This window comes from Eucyclogobius newberryi, unplaced genomic scaffold, assembly GCF_026437365.1.
Source record: "Eucyclogobius newberryi isolate DKJ021-1_F unplaced genomic scaffold, fEucNew1.0.hap1 SCAF_1, whole genome shotgun sequence".
Taxonomy (NCBI): domain Eukaryota; kingdom Metazoa; phylum Chordata; class Actinopteri; order Gobiiformes; family Gobiidae; genus Eucyclogobius; species Eucyclogobius newberryi.
The window spans coordinates 45,131,600-45,149,428 of record NW_027315723.1 but is presented as its reverse complement, the minus strand read 5'-3'; the positions used below and the strand labels follow the sequence as shown (position 1 = coordinate 45,149,428).

Genomic DNA, 17,829 nt, shown 5'->3' with positions numbered 1-17,829 from the left:
CCAAACACGTGCATGTGTTTGGCAAAATTGGTAACTCTTAATTGGCCCTAGCGAATGAACGTGAGAGTGAATGGTTGTCTGTAATGTCTATGTCTCTGTGTCAGCCCTGCGACGAGTTGGCCACTGTCCAGGGTGTACCCCGCCTAAGGCCCAAAGTCACTGGGATAGGCTCCAGTCACCCGCGACCTCAAAAGGGAACAAGCGGTGGAAAATAAATGATCAGAACCCAAGCGCAATTTGATGGTCAATGGAAACAAGACTTCTCTCCTCTATCTGTCATAATATGGGTCTGATTGTGCCAAATGTGCGCAGATCAGACTGTAGCCTACACTGCATTGCGTAATAATCCCCTGTGCACAAAGTGATCAATCTAAACCTTAATAATAATAATGTAACAGTAAACCGCCAGACTGAACAATAGCTCTAAAGGACACTAAATTAAATCCTGGTTTGACATGAGATGTCAGACGAGGAGCGCCGACCTCGAGAGCCCCGTGCGTCAGGTTAGTGAGCGGGGAAGGGGCTCAAAGAAGAGAGAGCAAGGATCTGTGACACTGAGGGAGGGCATCTGAACAGAGGAGGAATGTTGGAATGTATTTGTTTTAATAGATCACACTCCTTGCGTGAAAAAAATGCGAATGGGCTTTATAAATGAGGCCCCAGATGACTACAACTGAAGTACTTTCTACATTGCCTCTGTTCTCTCATTGGCTACTGTAAAGTTATTATGGCTGCATCTATGTTTACTGAACCAAGTCAATGAGTTGTAAAAAGAGGCGTTAATGGTCGGAAGTTATACAAACTAATTACCACAGAGCGCATGCATTAATTAAGCCACACCTTTAAACTTATGAATTCACTTCAGTTATTTAAGTCTATCAAAAATAAGAACTTTCATCATTTAAAATTCACTTAAAAGGCAGAATAACAATAAATGTTACCTTAATAAACCATAATTAGAATTAATATAGCCTGACAGAATTTTTATAATCGGCTGCCTATAATTTATTTTACATTGCTAATTATCTGGGCAGTTATATTAGTTATCGGCACCTGAAACCTCCTTTTACTCATTTTTTTTTTTTTTTTGTAAATGTAAACAATCTACCGTACTTTGAAATAGCTTTGTTGTAATGTCCGTTCAAATTGTCAGGTGAGGGTGCTAAACCAAGCACAACTAGTAAGGGATCCAAAAGCCTTCACAAGTCTTAAAGAACATTTGAATTGACGGACACCTTAATCTGATCGCCCAAAGGACTATATATGGGTAAGCTGGCTGTCTCCTGTCCCTGACACTTCACCTGACACACCCTGCCCCTCTCTGAAGTCCTTCTCTGAAGCCCTTTTCTAACTCTCTTTGTGGGGCTGTCGTCTGTGTGCACCACTGATAAGTCTGAAGAAAGTCGAGGAGCCAAGCTGATGGGCCGATAGAAAATGTCAAGGGAGCCACAAATAATCGCTTCAAGTGTTACTTTTAACCAAACTCTGATTGTGTGATCTCAGTTTAGAGCAGAGTGAAGTGCTTTGTGCATTTGTGGATGGGAAAGACGTCTTTGCTTTTTCCTCGACAAGAAATTTGTTTATCAGTGATAAAACGGGTGGCACTTGAAGCATTCGATTTGAATGTTGTGCCATTTCCCGATCGCTTCAAACAGAAGCCATCACAGATTGATAATGTGAGCTTGACTCTGTGTGTGACATCACATTTCTCCTGTAGTTTGGTTCTGCACTCCATAATGTGAGGCGTGTGATGAATCAGGCTGTTATACGTCTGACTCTGATTCAAACCCTACTGGAGTTGGAAAAGGTTTTGAACAGGAAGAGTTAGCAAAACTAAAAATAAAGAGGTCCCCCAGGAGTTCGGAGGACACAGATGGTGTTTGCTGATAATGTGTGCTACATTGGTCAATAGACTGTAAGGGACCGGTTGGGAGGGTATACAGCCACATTTCGTTGTAGATTTTGTCCCCTTAAACATTATTGGAGTTTAAAGTGATGTGTTATTATGAATGAGCTCAACATTATGACGGGAATATAACTGAAAACCTAGAATCCAGTGTTGCATGAACGGTGAAAAAAATGGCTTTTGGATAGGTTACCCCTTAAATAATATCGTAAATATTTGCAGTATGACTATTATATGATTTTACATAACTATATAACAAATACAGTTTGAGAGATCTGAAGAACTTGAATGTATGCAAAGTCTTTAGTTTTACGCCAATGCATTTCGAGTCTTCAAATCAGAAGATCAGAATCCTAAAAGAGCACTTGCTTTACCACAACCCAGTGATCCAGCGAGCTATGCGAATATTTCTTACTCTTAAACTTTTACTTTGAACCTCAATTTGTTGCAGTAGCCAATGTTACTGAGCAGTTTTTTCTCTTATTTTTGTATCGACATTGACAATCACATAATTTTCTGCACTTATGTCCTTTGTCTTTATTATGGATTATTCCTTGTTTTTTGATCTTCTGTTACATTTTTTATACAGCTGCCTTCATTGTTTGGGTCCAAATGGTTCCTAACACCAATTGAAGTAATTTTATCAAAGCATGTTCTTGTTCCACCGTCCTTGTGGGTAAAGCTGCAATGTGCAGATGAAAGCGTTTACAGATCATAGTAGTCTGTCTTTTATGGGCAGAGAGTAGTCGACAGGCAGCTGGTTTGTGCTTTTGAATCGAGCCGCAGGAGAGCCTGTTTAGAAGACCTCAAATGTATCATCTTTGTGTAACAGTGTGTAATTGTTACCAAGAGCCCCATTTTGCTAAACGTTTTATTGATTTTTATTGATTTCTTGATTTTTATAATGCAGCTTTGTTTAAAATGTTGTTGGATTGTTCCTCTTTTATGATGAAGGGATATTTCTCATGCTCATGAGTCATCATCCAGTATCAATTTCTTTCACCATCAATCCAACCACAAAGGATCATTCAGTATCAATACCAGAAAGTGTCCATTATAGCATAATGTGTCTTATTTTATGACTCCTCCTTGTCATCAGTATCGTGATATATTATAAAACGTATCGTGATACGTAGTGTATAGCCTGATTAAAGGCAATGCACGATAGTAACTCTCAAGAGTGTGCACTGCTGTAGACACTTTTAAGAGCATCTTTAAATGCTAATAAATATACAAATAATGCATAATAGTTGTCTTTTTAAATAATCATGATTTTTTTGTATATTCCAGGAAGGACGTGAGCAGTATGAGCTGGCTGCCACCTCGGAGCAGGGTGGCAAAAAGAAGGCCAAAGCCAAGAAGAAGGAGAAGGATATGGATGAACTGAAGAAAGAAGTGGACATGGTGAGTGTTTGAAGATCTGCTCTATACTCTATACTGCTCCTTTTGCACGTTAGTGAAGTCTTTTTAAAGCAAAGGTCCAGTAAAAGGATTGTAATGTCGAGCTTCTTCTGTCTTGCAGGATGACCATAAACTCACCCTGGAGGAGCTCCACCGCAAATACAGCACAGACCTCACCAATGTAAGTCTGATTATTGACTACCATGACTACGATGACTGCGATGACTACAACTACTACTTTGCTAGGATTACTACTACTACCACTACTTTTTACTGCTAATATCCAGGGAAGTCGTTCTCAAAAACTGCATTGATACTCCCAAAAATACTTCACTTTAGATTCAAAAGAATATACAATACATAATATCAACTATGTCTCGTAAGTTTGGTTTCTAACTGATTTTTTTAATTCGGTCGGGTGACTCTGCTCCTTGAGCTGCCGAAACAGTCCAGTCCACAGTTGCACCTTTTTCTGGCCATTTATTAATACAAGATTATGTTAAAGCCACAGTATGTAACTTTTAGCCAAAATCATTTTGGGTGTTTTTTTGCACTCAAAAACAGAGAATAGCCTTCTCCTGCTTGTTTCCATGGAAATTATGTTTATATGGCGATAATATTCCATAAATTGCATCCATCTCCATGGATGATGTTTTGAACTATGGTTTAAATTTATGTTTCCACCACCTCTGAAAAGTTACATGTTGCTTTAAAATAAAGATGAAATTTGACGTGGAGATGCAGAATCTGTGAATGGGCTCAAAAATGACTCAAAGAAAACATGAGGTTTTGTCCACAAACACTGAATCTGAGCAGATTTTGCCACTTAAAGCATAATACCGTTCGACCCCAACCCTGCAGTCCCACACGTGACCAGCCCATAGCCCCACACTAATTTGCCCCTGGCCCTCTGGCACAGATGAAGGAGCATAGTTAATGGGTGCTCCTGAATCTGTGCGTGTGTATGAATAATACATGACTCCTAAAATCTCCTCTGCTTTGCTTTTCATATAAGCCGCTTGTCTTATCTATACTTTACCTGCACCTGCCCCACTTTCAGCCATGCTCTCCCTCTGCTCCCTGGGCTCCTACCTGCTGCTCACAGAATGAGACCTGTTGTGCATTGATGGCGTTGCTAAGCAACTCTCAGTAGAAAAACAGACGGTTCCCCTTGGACTGAATGTGTCGGAAAGGCTTTGTATATAAAGGGATATACACTTAACATATAAAGCACGTCTATGGCACAGAAACACAATAAATCATGCTTACAGTTTAATCTTTTATTTTGCCTGAGGGCTGGTCTATAAACATTTTTCGGAAAATGCCTGAAAATCAATCCCACTCCAGCCCTGTATGTCACAATATTAAATTTTAGAGTTATGATTTTTGCAAACAGCAGATCACTTTTTATCACAGTGTTGCCCAGCCCTACCTGGACTAAATAAGAAAAAAAAGTGTTATTCACCCCAAAATGAGGCTGAATAAAAATTAAATCAACAAAATCATGTCTAAATTTGCACACTACAATTTACTAACGCTATTGGAACCACTATGGTTATTACTACTTTTATTGCAGATACTATTACCACCACTACTAACAGAATAACAACAATAATCACAGCTATTACCACCACACTATTGCTATTAGAAATCAGAATTGGTAGGCTTACTATGTTCTACCGTTTTCACCATTGCTATCACACCTGAAGAAAAATGACGTATACTTTTAGTTTTGCGTTATATCATGTTAATATTGCTATATCTTTTCAAAATAATTGTCCAACACATCTTTTAGTACATGTTTCTGATCCTTCTCTTCTTTAACAGGGTCTGACCAATGCCAAGGCAGCGGAGAATCTGGCCCGGGATGGTCCCAATGCCCTCACGCCTCCTCCCACCACACCGGAGTGGGTCAAGTTCTGCAAACAGGTACAGCCCAGCTCCTCTTCTGCTAGAGCTGCCACCACAATCACACCCTCCACACATTAAAGCGACTCCTGACCCTGTGTGTCTCGCAGATGTTCGGGGGCTTCTCCATGCTGCTGTGGACTGGAGCCATCCTCTGTTTCCTGGCCTACGGGATCCAGGCTGCAATGGAGGATGAACCTGCCAATGATAATGTAAGACACTTACACAGAACCAATTTTGCATGATGAGTTTGAATTACAGCTGAGATACCTGATTTTCAAACTGCAAAAGGAACACTAGCTCCCACAAACCCTTTGTATTCACATGTATTCATTTTCAAGCCAGTGCACAGCAGAAACTTTATTTTCAAATGGCAACGTGAAACTGTGTTTGACCAATCTTCCAATCAGAGCACTGCTGCTTACTTTCTGGTTCAACAAAAATAAAATACTTAACAAAATGGGACCGCTTCAAGCTATCTGCATTTAATAATAACGTTGCTGCTTTTGCACACAACAAAATGTTCTCATTTACCCAAATTGACTTTCTTGAGTTGTCGCATAGCTTGATTCACACTTCTTTGATCCTGTTTGGTAAGTCCAGTGTATGGAGCTTACTCAATTCCTGACGTGGGAAACGCCTGACTGATCCGTGGCCTGTTGCTAGAATCCGGTTGAGTTGTGGAGTAATTTTTGAGTTGACAAAACCAAACCAACGTAAACTGAGTAACTTTAGGTTGTCATGTTGCTTGGAGATGCCAGAGGAAAAAAACCTTCTCGGTCGACTGGGTTAATGATTTATCTATTGGTTTATTTGAATAGAGACAGATAGAAAACCACACTAGCTGTAGCACAGCAGCCAGATCCAGTTATCATAATGCTTGTAGCCGGAGCTAATTTGTAGCACTTTCCCCTTAAACCTGAGTGAAACCCAGAGCCACTAGGCTGGTTCGTGTTTAGCTGTGCCTCATCTTGATGAGCGTCGAAAGTGAAATGAGAGGATAGAAAAACCGCCCAACAGCCTCATATAGACCAATAAGGTTCAAGCGGAAATTGCAACGTAAACTTGTGGTTCTGCCCTAATTTAGCAGTGAAGAGCAAAAACATCTCATGATAATAATAAAATCATAATTATGATGCATTCTTTTCAGAGCGTGAAATGCATGTACGTCGAGTGTGCCTATCAAATTGTTTTACTTAGATCTTTAATACACGAATGATGTCACATAAGTATGTCCTGATCTAAAAGGTTTAAGTATGCCATTGTGCACAAATACTGTACAAACTGTAAACCAGGTCTGAGCCTGGTCCAGAGCAGGAGTTTGTTCCAACTAAACCTGAACTTAGCCCAAACTCATCCTAAAGGGCTTCTACCAACAGGCCTTTGGAGACATGTGTGCTTTTTGTAGCCCAATTTTAAAAACGTGTATAACATGATGCCAAAGCAGAGGAACAAGAGCATGTTTAAAGGACAATAACAACACAAACCAGACAGTTTCTCTGCATGTATAATTGCTGGGAAAATGTGTTGTAAACTATGTGAAATAAAGGAATAACTAACAAACAAATAATGCATAATATGTGTCTTTTGCCCCAGTTTAGTGTATTGTAAAAGAAGCAATTTGTTGAATTTTTTTGGTCATTGATCATAAACCTGGAAGTCTTGTGAGAATCATTCCCAGCATAATGCTGAATGTCTCCCTTACTCGTCACTAGGAATGTAACAATATAAATCTCACAGTACAATACTATCACAATATTCATTTCACTGTACAATATTTATTGCAATATTGGTTAAAAATATACATTATTTTTTCAACGCCTTGACAAGACTTTGGTATGAATCATATTCTAAAGACTTGAGAAGATGAAAAGGCTTAGTAGTTGCTTAATGGCTCATGGTCTATGTAGTTCCCTCCGTTCTTTCAGCTGTTAGAACTTGTAATTCGATGTATTATTGTGATGGCCCACAATATTATTGTGAGACCTTTGACAATATTGCAATATCGGTATTACGAGTATTTCGGTATTGTTACATTCCAACTCTTCACGCCTTTTTGATTTCCAAGTATCTGGTTTTCTCATGGTACGGTTTGCTGTTCCCCAGTTGTACTTGGGTGTTGTGCTTTCCGCTGTGGTCATCATCACCGGGTGCTTCTCCTACTACCAAGAGGCCAAGAGCTCCAAGATCATGGACTCCTTCAAGAACCTGGTGCCACAGGTGAGGTCATGTCAGCATTGCCTTCATGTTTTTGTTTTGTTACTGCAGTACAAAATGCTGTAAGCTCTTTATTTGTTTATGATCTCACAGCCACTTGGCAGCGCAATAAAATCCTCTTGACACCAGAATCACATTAACCTTGCTGAATAATCTGACAGCCAATGCTGAAATTGAGTTTTTACAAAAACAAGCATCTTTGCCTGGATTATATGAAATTGTTTTTGGAATTTGAGATGGCACAATATCAAGTTTTAGCGTTTATTTTGAGAAATAGCATCTAAATTTTACCACTATTCACGATTGACACAATGACTAAACAAAAGTATTAGACATATTATGTGAATCAACACATTCAGTTTATGAAGTTTTTAGTTGTTTTTATCAAACCAAACAACGATAAAATAATGTTATTAAGGTGGGAGTCTTTTAATAAGTTGTTTTGCAAGCCCGCCGACGTCAAAAAATTGAGATCCCCCCCAAAAAATGTCCGCAGTTATTTTGGCCAAAACCTGAATAAGAATACAAATGTATTCTGCACCAGCAACTCCGACACCGGGTTAGATCACTTGCGTCAGAACGTCAGAGAGCTTTGAAACTCTCGCAACTCGCGACTTCCTAGATCGACTGGTAGATTAACTTAAAGGATGCGGGGTGGGCGTGGCTTTGGCTCATTCATTCATTGAACTCGTCGTGTTCGAACGAGGAAATGAAGAATACCGATTATATCAGAATAATTTTGTCGTTGCCATTTAAGTAGCACAAGTGCTACTCATGTCGACATGTCCAGCTCGTCTGTGGAGTCACGCGTCCTCATCTTAAGGCATTGTAAGACCACTACTTGCCCCTATGACCTGAGCTGTGTGTCCACGACACTAGCGTGTGAAAGATTCCTACGCCACAGCGTTGGACTAAATCACTGTGGCCAAATTCAAGCTAGCTCAATAAGACATTTTCATTCATTGCACACTTTGTGTTCCTGTCCAGACTCAATAAAGTTTATCAAACCGACTTGTTTTCGTCACGGGATGATTCATTTTCTGAGAAGCTGTCCGTCTGGGACTACTTTCTGTCTGATCACTGTGAGTTCCACCTTCCATTAAACAGTTAGTTTATGACGTTGCAACGGCAGCGGTTCATCTCTGAAACCTATAGAAGGAATGTTTACTTTAAAAACAAATTACAATGGATGTAAGTGTGTTAAACATGAATACAGGCCATCATAGTTAGTGAAGTTAATTCATACACCAGGCTTAGGGTTAAAGCAATCACTTTTTGTAGGCAGTTGGCCAACATTTAATTAAAAAAATTGTGAACAGGCTGCACACCAGTGGTGTATCTATTATCTTGCATCATTGACATTTTGCTGGAGCCATCTTTTTTGGAGGCATTATTGTACACCGCTCAGTATAATAAGGGTTATTTTCAATTTCTTGCATTGATAACTATAATTATGTAGATCATGTAGAGAGGTGGTAGTAGGGCCTATATTCTAAGAATCCAAGAAATGTATTTAGAATACATTAGTGACTGACTTCTGGATGGTATAGATGTGATTTGATAACGTGAAAATAAAATTGTATTTACATTTTTATTCCGTCCTCCCCTCTTAAAAAATGCCTAGGAAAGTCTGTGAAACAACTTATTAAAAAACTCTCGCCTAATGGTCAGATAAAAGGGCATGTTTACATTTAGTGAGTACAGATAGAAGTGCAACTAGTTTGCTAATGTTTTATATTTTATATTGTGAGTTTATAAATATTGATTATAATTCTGGATTAATCTAATAAATCCTGGCATTCTTAAATTGAGTGTTTATCATATTGAAACTAAAATGTGCCTACATTTACTAGTGAGAGTGTAAACTTAAAGAAAAGAACTTCAACAAATGTGAGACTAAACCAAAACTTATTTAAGAAATAGTAAGGTAAATTATGCATTTTTTCTAAATGAAAATGTTTTAATGTAATTTGCTGTCAGAAAGGGGACATTGGTGTTTATGGAGATATACTGTATTTACTTTGTTACAATATTGACACTTTTGCAATGCATTGTGCCGCTGTAGTTATTATCCTTTGCTTTATCCAATGTCTGGTAGCAAGCCCTGGTGGTCCGTGATGGTGAAAAGAAGAGCATCAATGCAGAGGAGGTGGTGGTGGGCGACATGGTGGAGGTGAAAGGAGGAGACAGAATTCCAGCTGATCTCAGAATCATCTCCGCTCACGGCTGTAAGGTAACGCAAGCACTCTTTTGTTTACTACGTATCTGGATATCAATTACATTTTCCTCTCCGCTTTAAGGTATTGTACCAAATACAGATTGGAGAAGAATTTTTCCAATGAGCCTTTTTTTTTAATTTACAGAAACCTTGATTAAGCCTTACAGACATTCTACCAGTGCCAGCTGTAGTATCTGAACATCATCCAAACAAATCCTAGAACACTAGATCAACAACTTTTGATAAGACTAAAGTATGACTCAATTATGTTTCTGTATAACAATTATACGAATAATCCACCAGCAAATCTCTAAATAGGCTTGACAAAGTTTCCCATTGGGTGAAGTGGAGTGTTATCGCCCACTCTAGAGCACGCCATATTCTCTGGAGCCATGCCCACGCTATCTATATTGTGAGAGATTTATATTGTGTTTCAAACCAGGCGGTGTAATGCCTCATTTGTCCGGGAGTGGTCTATTGTAGAAAAGCAAGGTTTCAAAGGTAGTCATCTGATCAAATTTATAAAGAAACCTTTCTACCGACTGTGTTTCAAATGGTTTTCGGACACTTTCCCTCTCATCTTTTTAAATAGGGAAACCTTTTGAAGTGGTAAAGTAGGGCTCCGACAGTCTAACTTTTATGTCCTCGCAGACTGTGGCTGGTCTGTGAAGTGTTCAGGGCTCATCCAAGTGGCCTCATTATTGGGTTTGTGCCCCATTTGAGGTTTTATTAAAGCGCATCACCTGCCGATATGGGTTATTTGTGCTCTAGATTAGACTAGTCAGGGGTGGGCAAACTACGGCCCGCGGGCCACATGTGGCCCGTTTGTCTTTATAATTTGGCCCGCCAAACATGCAAAGTAATATTAAAAAAAAAAAAAAAAAAAGTTTACCCTTAGGGATCTGTCTGCACTTGTATCCTTAATAAAGATAACCTGAAATGAATTAAATAATAGATTCAATAACCTATATTTGACAGAAAAGTTATATTTTATTTGAAATAGATAATGTATAAATAGTGAATAATAATTCACACCAATGATCGCGTGTCGGCCCTCCGCTACTTGCCTGGATTCGAATATGGCCCTCGGAGGAAAATAATTGCCCACCCATGGACTAGATCATTCTATGAAGGACCCTCCCTGCAATAAGTTTATTTCATCCGATCGGGCTCAAAACAACACTTTCCACATCTAGAGACATTGAAATTTAATAATTAGCCAATTAAAAATATCTCTCTATGACAGACAAGAAATCTGTCATTTTGAATCCAAATTCTGCCACCACTTCTCCTAGGTTTTTTGTCTGATTGACTTCAAAACAACACTTCTACAGACATTGAAATTTAATAATCAGGTAATTTTTGGGGATATTCTATACAATTTTTTGTGTAGCACCCCATCAAAAATTGCCTTATGTTTGTTTTCCTAAACCGTCATGCATCAGGCTACAAAGCTGAAATTGCAACCACTGGTGTGGCATGAAAAACTAAACAGAATAGCGTATAGAGCACATAGTCACCCATGACTACTGTTTGGCCTCTGAGAAAAGGTATATTTCCTATACAAATCCTATCAGACTTTTCAGATGTATATACAGAGTCAAAAACTATTTTGTGACTGCTTTTGCAAAATTGGCACACACACTGGTCCGGCCAAATCGCTTGATAAAGTAAAGTAAATTACATTGTATCTGCATAATGTAAGGGATTGCCGGTTCAAAGCTCAGCTCATGTGCTCAATGTGTGCTGTGTGAATGGTGAGGAAGGGGAAGAATGGAACCCGGGCAGTAGTCTGACGGGTTTTGATGGCGAACATGCAGGAGGATGGTTGCGCATGGGGCGTGAGCCATCATCGCCGCCTGTGACTATAATTAGGATTGTGTCTCTCTTACAGGTGGATAACTCTTCCCTGACCGGTGAATCCGAGCCACAGACCCGTACTCCGGACTTCTCCAACGAAAACCCACTGGAGACGAGGAACATTGCGTTCTTCTCTACAAACTGTGTTGAAGGTATGAAGATGACAAAAGCATGCAAAACATGATATATGTATATAGGTTGCGCTCATAATTTCAAGTATTCAATGTTATCATTTCAGATGGAGGACTATATATATGGGTAATTCACAAGTTTTGAACAAAATCTCCTAACAGAAAATTCACAAATATTTGAACCATATCATTGTTTTTGTTTTGTTTTGGAGATTGCGTTCATAAACTTGTCACATTAATCTAATGGATTAAAGTATTTTCAACTGACAACAATTGGGCCTGCATGATTTAAACATTGGTTTAAAAAAAAAAAAATAATAATAATAATACAATGTTTATATTATGTGGGAAATTTCATACTGAGCTTTCTGACAATTTTTGTTTCATGTGAGGTCAGGTTATTACAGAGAAATGATAAAAATAAACAAACTGGGTTAAATCATCTGCATTTTCAACTAAATGGAAAATTCAGATCATTCTTGGCTGCCCAATATCTTGGTGTTAAAATTAAAAAAATTGTCAAAAAGTGTTTTTTTCTTTTTGTTACCATCTTCTACAAATCGTATTAATGAAAATAATGTTTGGAAGTAATGTTAAGTAGATTTTCATCAAGGAGGGATAAAACAATATTAAGATTGATTTAAATTTTAGTTTTGGCTTTTGAAAACATCCATATGCAAGTCTCCAATGACTTTTTGAAATGGCACTTATCTGTTTTTGCAAATGAACTCTTGAGTTGTATTTGGACTCAGGTACTGCCAGAGGGATCGTCATCAGCACTGGAGACCGCACAGTCATGGGCCGCATTGCTACACTGGCCTCAGGTCTAGAAGTTGGACGCACTCCCATCTCCATAGAGATCGAGCACTTCATCCACATCATCACCGGTGTGGCCGTCTTCCTGGGGGTGTCCTTCTTCGTCCTGTCCCTCATCCTCGGGTATTCCTGGCTGGAGGCTGTTATTTTCCTCATTGGAATCATTGTGGCCAACGTGCCTGAAGGACTGCTGGCTACTGTCACTGTGAGTCCGGTTGTTTAAATGCAATGCTCCTTAGTGCTGCCCGGGGGATTGGAGTGGCCAAATGTTTGCAGATGTCGATTATGGATAGCAATTCTTTAACTACTTTTTTTTTTATTTTTATGTATAGGATCAGTGCAGTCATACCATTGCAAAGCAGGGCTTAAAGCTGATGTGATGCATTGTTATGCGATTCGTCAAAACTCCTCCCTGTTTGGCTTTTAGACTTTACCACATCAATGTTTCTAAATAATAGAAGTGTCTAGCAGCAAAGGTTGTCACTTTAGTTTGAGTTACTTTAGTCAAGTCCATTTAACTCCGTCTTTATTTGGCAGGTGTGTCTGACATTGACTGCTAAGCGTATGGCCAAGAAGAACTGCCTGGTGAAGAACTTGGAGGCTGTGGAGACCCTGGGCTCCACCTCAACCATCTGCTCCGACAAGACGGGCACCCTGACCCAGAACAGGATGACTGTGGCCCACATGTGGTTTGACAACCAGATCCATGAGGCCGACACCACCGAGAACCAGAGCGGCACCTCCTTCGACCGCAGCTCCGCCACATGGGGAGCCCTGGCACGAGTCGCCGGCCTCTGCAACCGCGCTGTCTTCCTGGCCGAGCAGAGCAACATTGCCATTTTGAAGGTGTGTATTCAAGATGACAACTGTGTATGTGGATGATGTAAACTGTGTTTAATTTGTGCTAACATACAGTATTGCGTTATGTATGGCCAGATACTGACAAAGTTATAGAGTATATGATTATGATAACCAATAAATAGTAACCAGACAACATTTCTACTATCAGACAAAGTATCTCATGTATCAGCATAGTGGTGCTCGGTGGATAGCACATATGTATGTCTCCCAGCGGTCAAATGCAGCGAATTGATTGACCTCACAAGTATCTTTTTAAAGAATTGAGTACATTTTTAAACCTTATAGTAGTATAATTCTTGTACTATAAAATAAAAGCACTACATCACCTGCTCTGATTTGCCAGAGCTCATAGAATATAGAAATTGCTACCAATTACTAATCGAGTTTTCAGACCGATCTACAATGCTTCTGAAATTGCGTTCAAAAGTTGTATTTTTCATGCATACTTTTACATAAGTGCAAATTTGGCAGCAGTACATGTAATTGATTATTTATTTTTGAAGGTCAAATGAATTCAATTCAGTTTATTTTTGTCACGCCCAAAATCACTACAGCAGTTACCTCAATGGGCTACAGTGAAATAGAGAAGCGGATTAAACAATGTTCACAGGAATTTAGCAAATGGATAACTGTCCCAGCATCCCCTGTCCTTACAATCCTTCTGTGAGTAAAAACTACAAAAAATCCTAAGGAGAACAAGTAGAAACCTCCGGGAAACATTACAGTTTTATTCATATTATTCAGTTGCATCTGTTTGGTTGGATTCAGGACTCATCCACCATCAAGAGTAAACACTTTGGTGACTTGCCCAGATGCCTGTACTGCAAACGTTTCTCTTACTCAGATAGACATGAGTGTCTTTGGATCCCTGGTACACAACAGATTCACAACTCTCTCTGTCAACCCAATATTTTCTGAACGAACCAGTTACACCACAGAGAAAGCTTATTTTGGATATTATTGATAAAACCAACTAAAGATCATACAGCACCATGGACTGACCGAATGGCTCTGATGTTTGTAGAGCTATGTGCTTGTAACCCAATTAATCACCTGTAAATGTCCGGCTGTCTGCCTGCCATCATAATCAGACATTTATAGTCACTCAGCGTAGTCATTATTTCTCCTTCTCTCCCTTGTTATCTTTCTTGCTCACTCTCTCCCTCTCTTGTGCTGCTTTTCTCAGCAACTTTTACAAGCACAATATGAAAACTGGTCTTTATTTTTAAAGGTTTTCTAAAGATGTATAATTTTGTTTTTCTAGAGGGATGTTGCGGGCGACGCATCCGAATCTGCCCTGCTCAAATGTATCGAGCTGTGCTGTGGATCAGTGCAGGAGATGAGAGACAAGTACTCGAAAATTTCAGAGATTCCATTCAACTCCACCAACAAATACCAGGTTTGCTATCAATCAATGTTTAAAGTTTTAAGAGTTTAATTCATGTTAAAGAAGATGTGTGTCTTTTTTAGTACTAGTATTGAACTATAACACATTTTGTTATGTTCATCACAACTGTGTACCTGCATTAGCATGGCAAGCTAGGTTTATCTGCCTTCTGTAATTTCATCTGCAGCCAGTAGATGGAGCTCTAACTCTATTCTTGACGTGGGAAATGCCTGACTAATATGAAATTATTAATTTATTTATTTTTAAAATGCAATTTATAAAGGGGTGTGGGCAGGGATCGAGGATAGGCGAAAACGTCCATCATCTGAGCACTCAACTCCCCCTATGTTTTTGATGAGGAATGATCAAAAGGATAGGAAAACAATTCCTCTGTTTTTTCCCTGTTCATAGCTTTCTGTCCACAATAACTCCACACCTGATGAGTCCAAGCACTTGTTAGTGATGAAGGGGGCCCCAGAGAGGATCCTGGACCGCTGCTCCTCCATCCTGCTTCAGGGCAAGGAACAGCCCCTGGATGATGAGATGAAAGACGCTTTCCAGAACGCCTACCTGGAGCTGGGAGGTCTGGGAGAGAGAGTGCTGGGTAAGGCAGGACCAGTGCAAGGGATGTTTCTAGCTATAAACAGAATGTTGCCTGCAAAAGCCACGTTTCCGCTGATTCACTTTGGAGCGAACAGGTACAGTCTGGAATGACTCTTTTTTTCTTAATTGAACCCTACTGGTCCATTGAAACAATCCAAGAGGTTAGCTCCATTGATGTTAACTTATATGTTGATGCTTCATACTTGGACATACTCGATGCATAGCACTAGCTTCAAGATTCAAAATATTATATTTACAGTGCATAATGCATCAAACATTGTCCAACATAAAGAGTTGTAGAAGAGTAGAGAAGTTAAATAAATGCAGAGTGACATCAGTTTCTCATGTAGCAGAGCTTTGCCACTGGACCTGGCCGTGGGGATTGTTTCCACTATGAAAAGTATCAATGTGTTCCAAAGCGAACCGGTCTGGCAGACCCCTTTCAGATGATCAGGATGTTTTGTGTGTTTTTTTTTCTCCTCACTCACTTTGTGTTCTTCTACTTTCTTGCTAAGGTTTCTGCCATTACAACCTGCCCGACGAGCAGTTTCCAGAAGGTTTTGCTTTTGACACTGAGGAAGTGAACTTCCCCACTGAGAATCTTTGCTTCATTGGCCTCATGTCCATGATCGACCCTCCTCGCGCCGCTGTGCCCGACGCCGTGGGCAAGTGCAGGAGTGCCGGTATCAAGGTATGTCCCCATCCTTATCCACAAAGCTACTGGTCCAATTTTATGTCTTTGTGTGCTTGTTGTGTTCTTGGGTAAGACCCTTCACTCACATTGTAAGTGTGATTGTGTAAATGGTGATAATCGAAGAGGCCAGTGGCAGCTATTGTTCGTCAGCAAGTCCCAGCCCAATGGGCCTTTTGTTTAAATGTAAATTTTGGACAGTGACTTGGGTATTGGAGCGTCTAATTTAGGGCTGCAATAACCAATAGTTTTCTTATGTCTACATCAAATAATTACTTTATTGATTATATAAACAAATGTATAGACACATTTTCAATTAATCGGTTAAAACCGGGGTAACTGGCTTTTTAATGTAAATGTTGTGTTTGCCACGAAAGAGTACCTTGTAAGAGCAACGCTTTGTGAAAAAAATCAGACAGCTGTGCGCATCTAATAATATAAGTCTGAAAAAACTGTTTTACATTTGTGCATGCGTGTAAAATGTATGCTTTGAATACTAACTATTTACCAAAAGGTTAAATCATTTCTCTTGGTTTTGCTGTGCAAAAATCTGGAATGGTGCATGTACAGTTCCAGGTGCACGTGTACAGTCTGCAGGGACGCTGAATAATCAATGCGTGGTAGGCGTGTAGTGTCAGTCTACTTTCCAAATGCAATTAATATATGTATAAACGCATATATTCAATATGTTTTGACTGAAAACTGCTTCAATGCTTGAGCCTTGACTGGGAAAAATACCCTTGGAGCATATTTTGGGTTGATGCTGAAGTAGGCACGCAAGTGAAGCGGGCCTGATGCCTGCCTGCGCGGGGCACCTGGCCTTCAGTTCCACTCCTGAATGCTTGTGCAGTGTGTTTCGGGTGAAATGTTTGTGGAACAGGCACCGCTCTGAAAGCTGTCTGGTTTTTACACCACAAGGAGCGCTTTCCCGTTTCACTTTCCATTCTGCCACTTATGTACCGGTTGTATCTTAACGCATTATGTAAAGACTCGGCTCAAAAAGTGATGCATCGGTGCTCTCCAAGTGCGACAAAGTATTTTCCTAGTCGGTTCAAGTGGGACTGATTGGTGGCCAGAGAGACTAGTGGCAGCAATGGTCCTTTCAATCAGCCTTAAGATCCCATACATATTTTTTCAAATTTAAAAAATATAAATCCTTTTCATTACAGGTCATCATGGTGACAGGTGATCACCCCATCACAGCTAAGGCCATTGCGAAAGGTGTGGGCATCATCTCTGAAGGCAACGAAACTGTGGAAGACATCGCTGCTCGCCTCAACATCCCCATTAATGAAGTCAACCCCAGGTACTCCCAAACTTTAACACTCCAAACTAAAATACTCCAAACTAAACCTGAGGATGACATTTTCTTTTCCATGCTTCCTTCAGAGATGCTAAAGCATGTGTGGTCCACGGCGGAGACCTAAAGGATCTGTCCACCGAGCAGCTGGACGACATTCTCAAGTATCACACAGAGATCGTCTTTGCCAGAACCTCTCCCCAGCAGAAGCTCATCATCGTGGAAGGATGCCAGCGCCAGGTAGGAGAGCAGAGGACCATTTTTGTGTTTGTTGTGTTTGCAGCCCACGTTTTGATCTGTCAAAATGTCTGTGTTGCGTGGTTCCAGTAACTAATGAATATTTTTATTCTTCATGATTAACACTTTGGTGTGATGACAGGGTGACAGAATTTTGCAGCACAACATATGTCAAGCTGTGAGATCACCCATGTAATGTTCTTACACAAAAGTGTTTATTTTTCAGATTTACTATAATCAAACTTGTAAACCTCAATCAGGAACTTCGCCAGTTGAAATTGCAAAGTGGATAA

The 17,829-nt window shown here is 39.8% G+C and overlaps 1 protein-coding gene across 1 annotated transcript in view; it reads left to right on the top strand.

The window, feature by feature from the left end:
* The window catches only part of LOC140361407 (sodium/potassium-transporting ATPase subunit alpha-1), a 48,036-nt gene that overhangs the window by 12,343 nt on the left and 17,864 nt on the right, over positions 1-17,829 (top strand). Inside the window, exons 2-15 of the mRNA XM_072447122.1 lie at positions 3,197-3,310; positions 3,429-3,488; positions 5,135-5,236; positions 5,326-5,427; positions 7,322-7,435; positions 9,531-9,665; positions 11,545-11,662; positions 12,394-12,662; positions 12,995-13,303; positions 14,583-14,717; positions 15,117-15,309; positions 15,824-15,999; positions 17,169-17,305; positions 17,389-17,539. Of these exons, the coding sequence (XP_072303223.1) occupies positions 3,197-3,310; positions 3,429-3,488; positions 5,135-5,236; positions 5,326-5,427; positions 7,322-7,435; positions 9,531-9,665; positions 11,545-11,662; positions 12,394-12,662; positions 12,995-13,303; positions 14,583-14,717; positions 15,117-15,309; positions 15,824-15,999; positions 17,169-17,305; positions 17,389-17,539 (2,115 nt within the window). The remainder of the gene's footprint in view (positions 1-3,196; positions 3,311-3,428; positions 3,489-5,134; positions 5,237-5,325; positions 5,428-7,321; positions 7,436-9,530; positions 9,666-11,544; positions 11,663-12,393; positions 12,663-12,994; positions 13,304-14,582; positions 14,718-15,116; positions 15,310-15,823; positions 16,000-17,168; positions 17,306-17,388; positions 17,540-17,829) is intronic.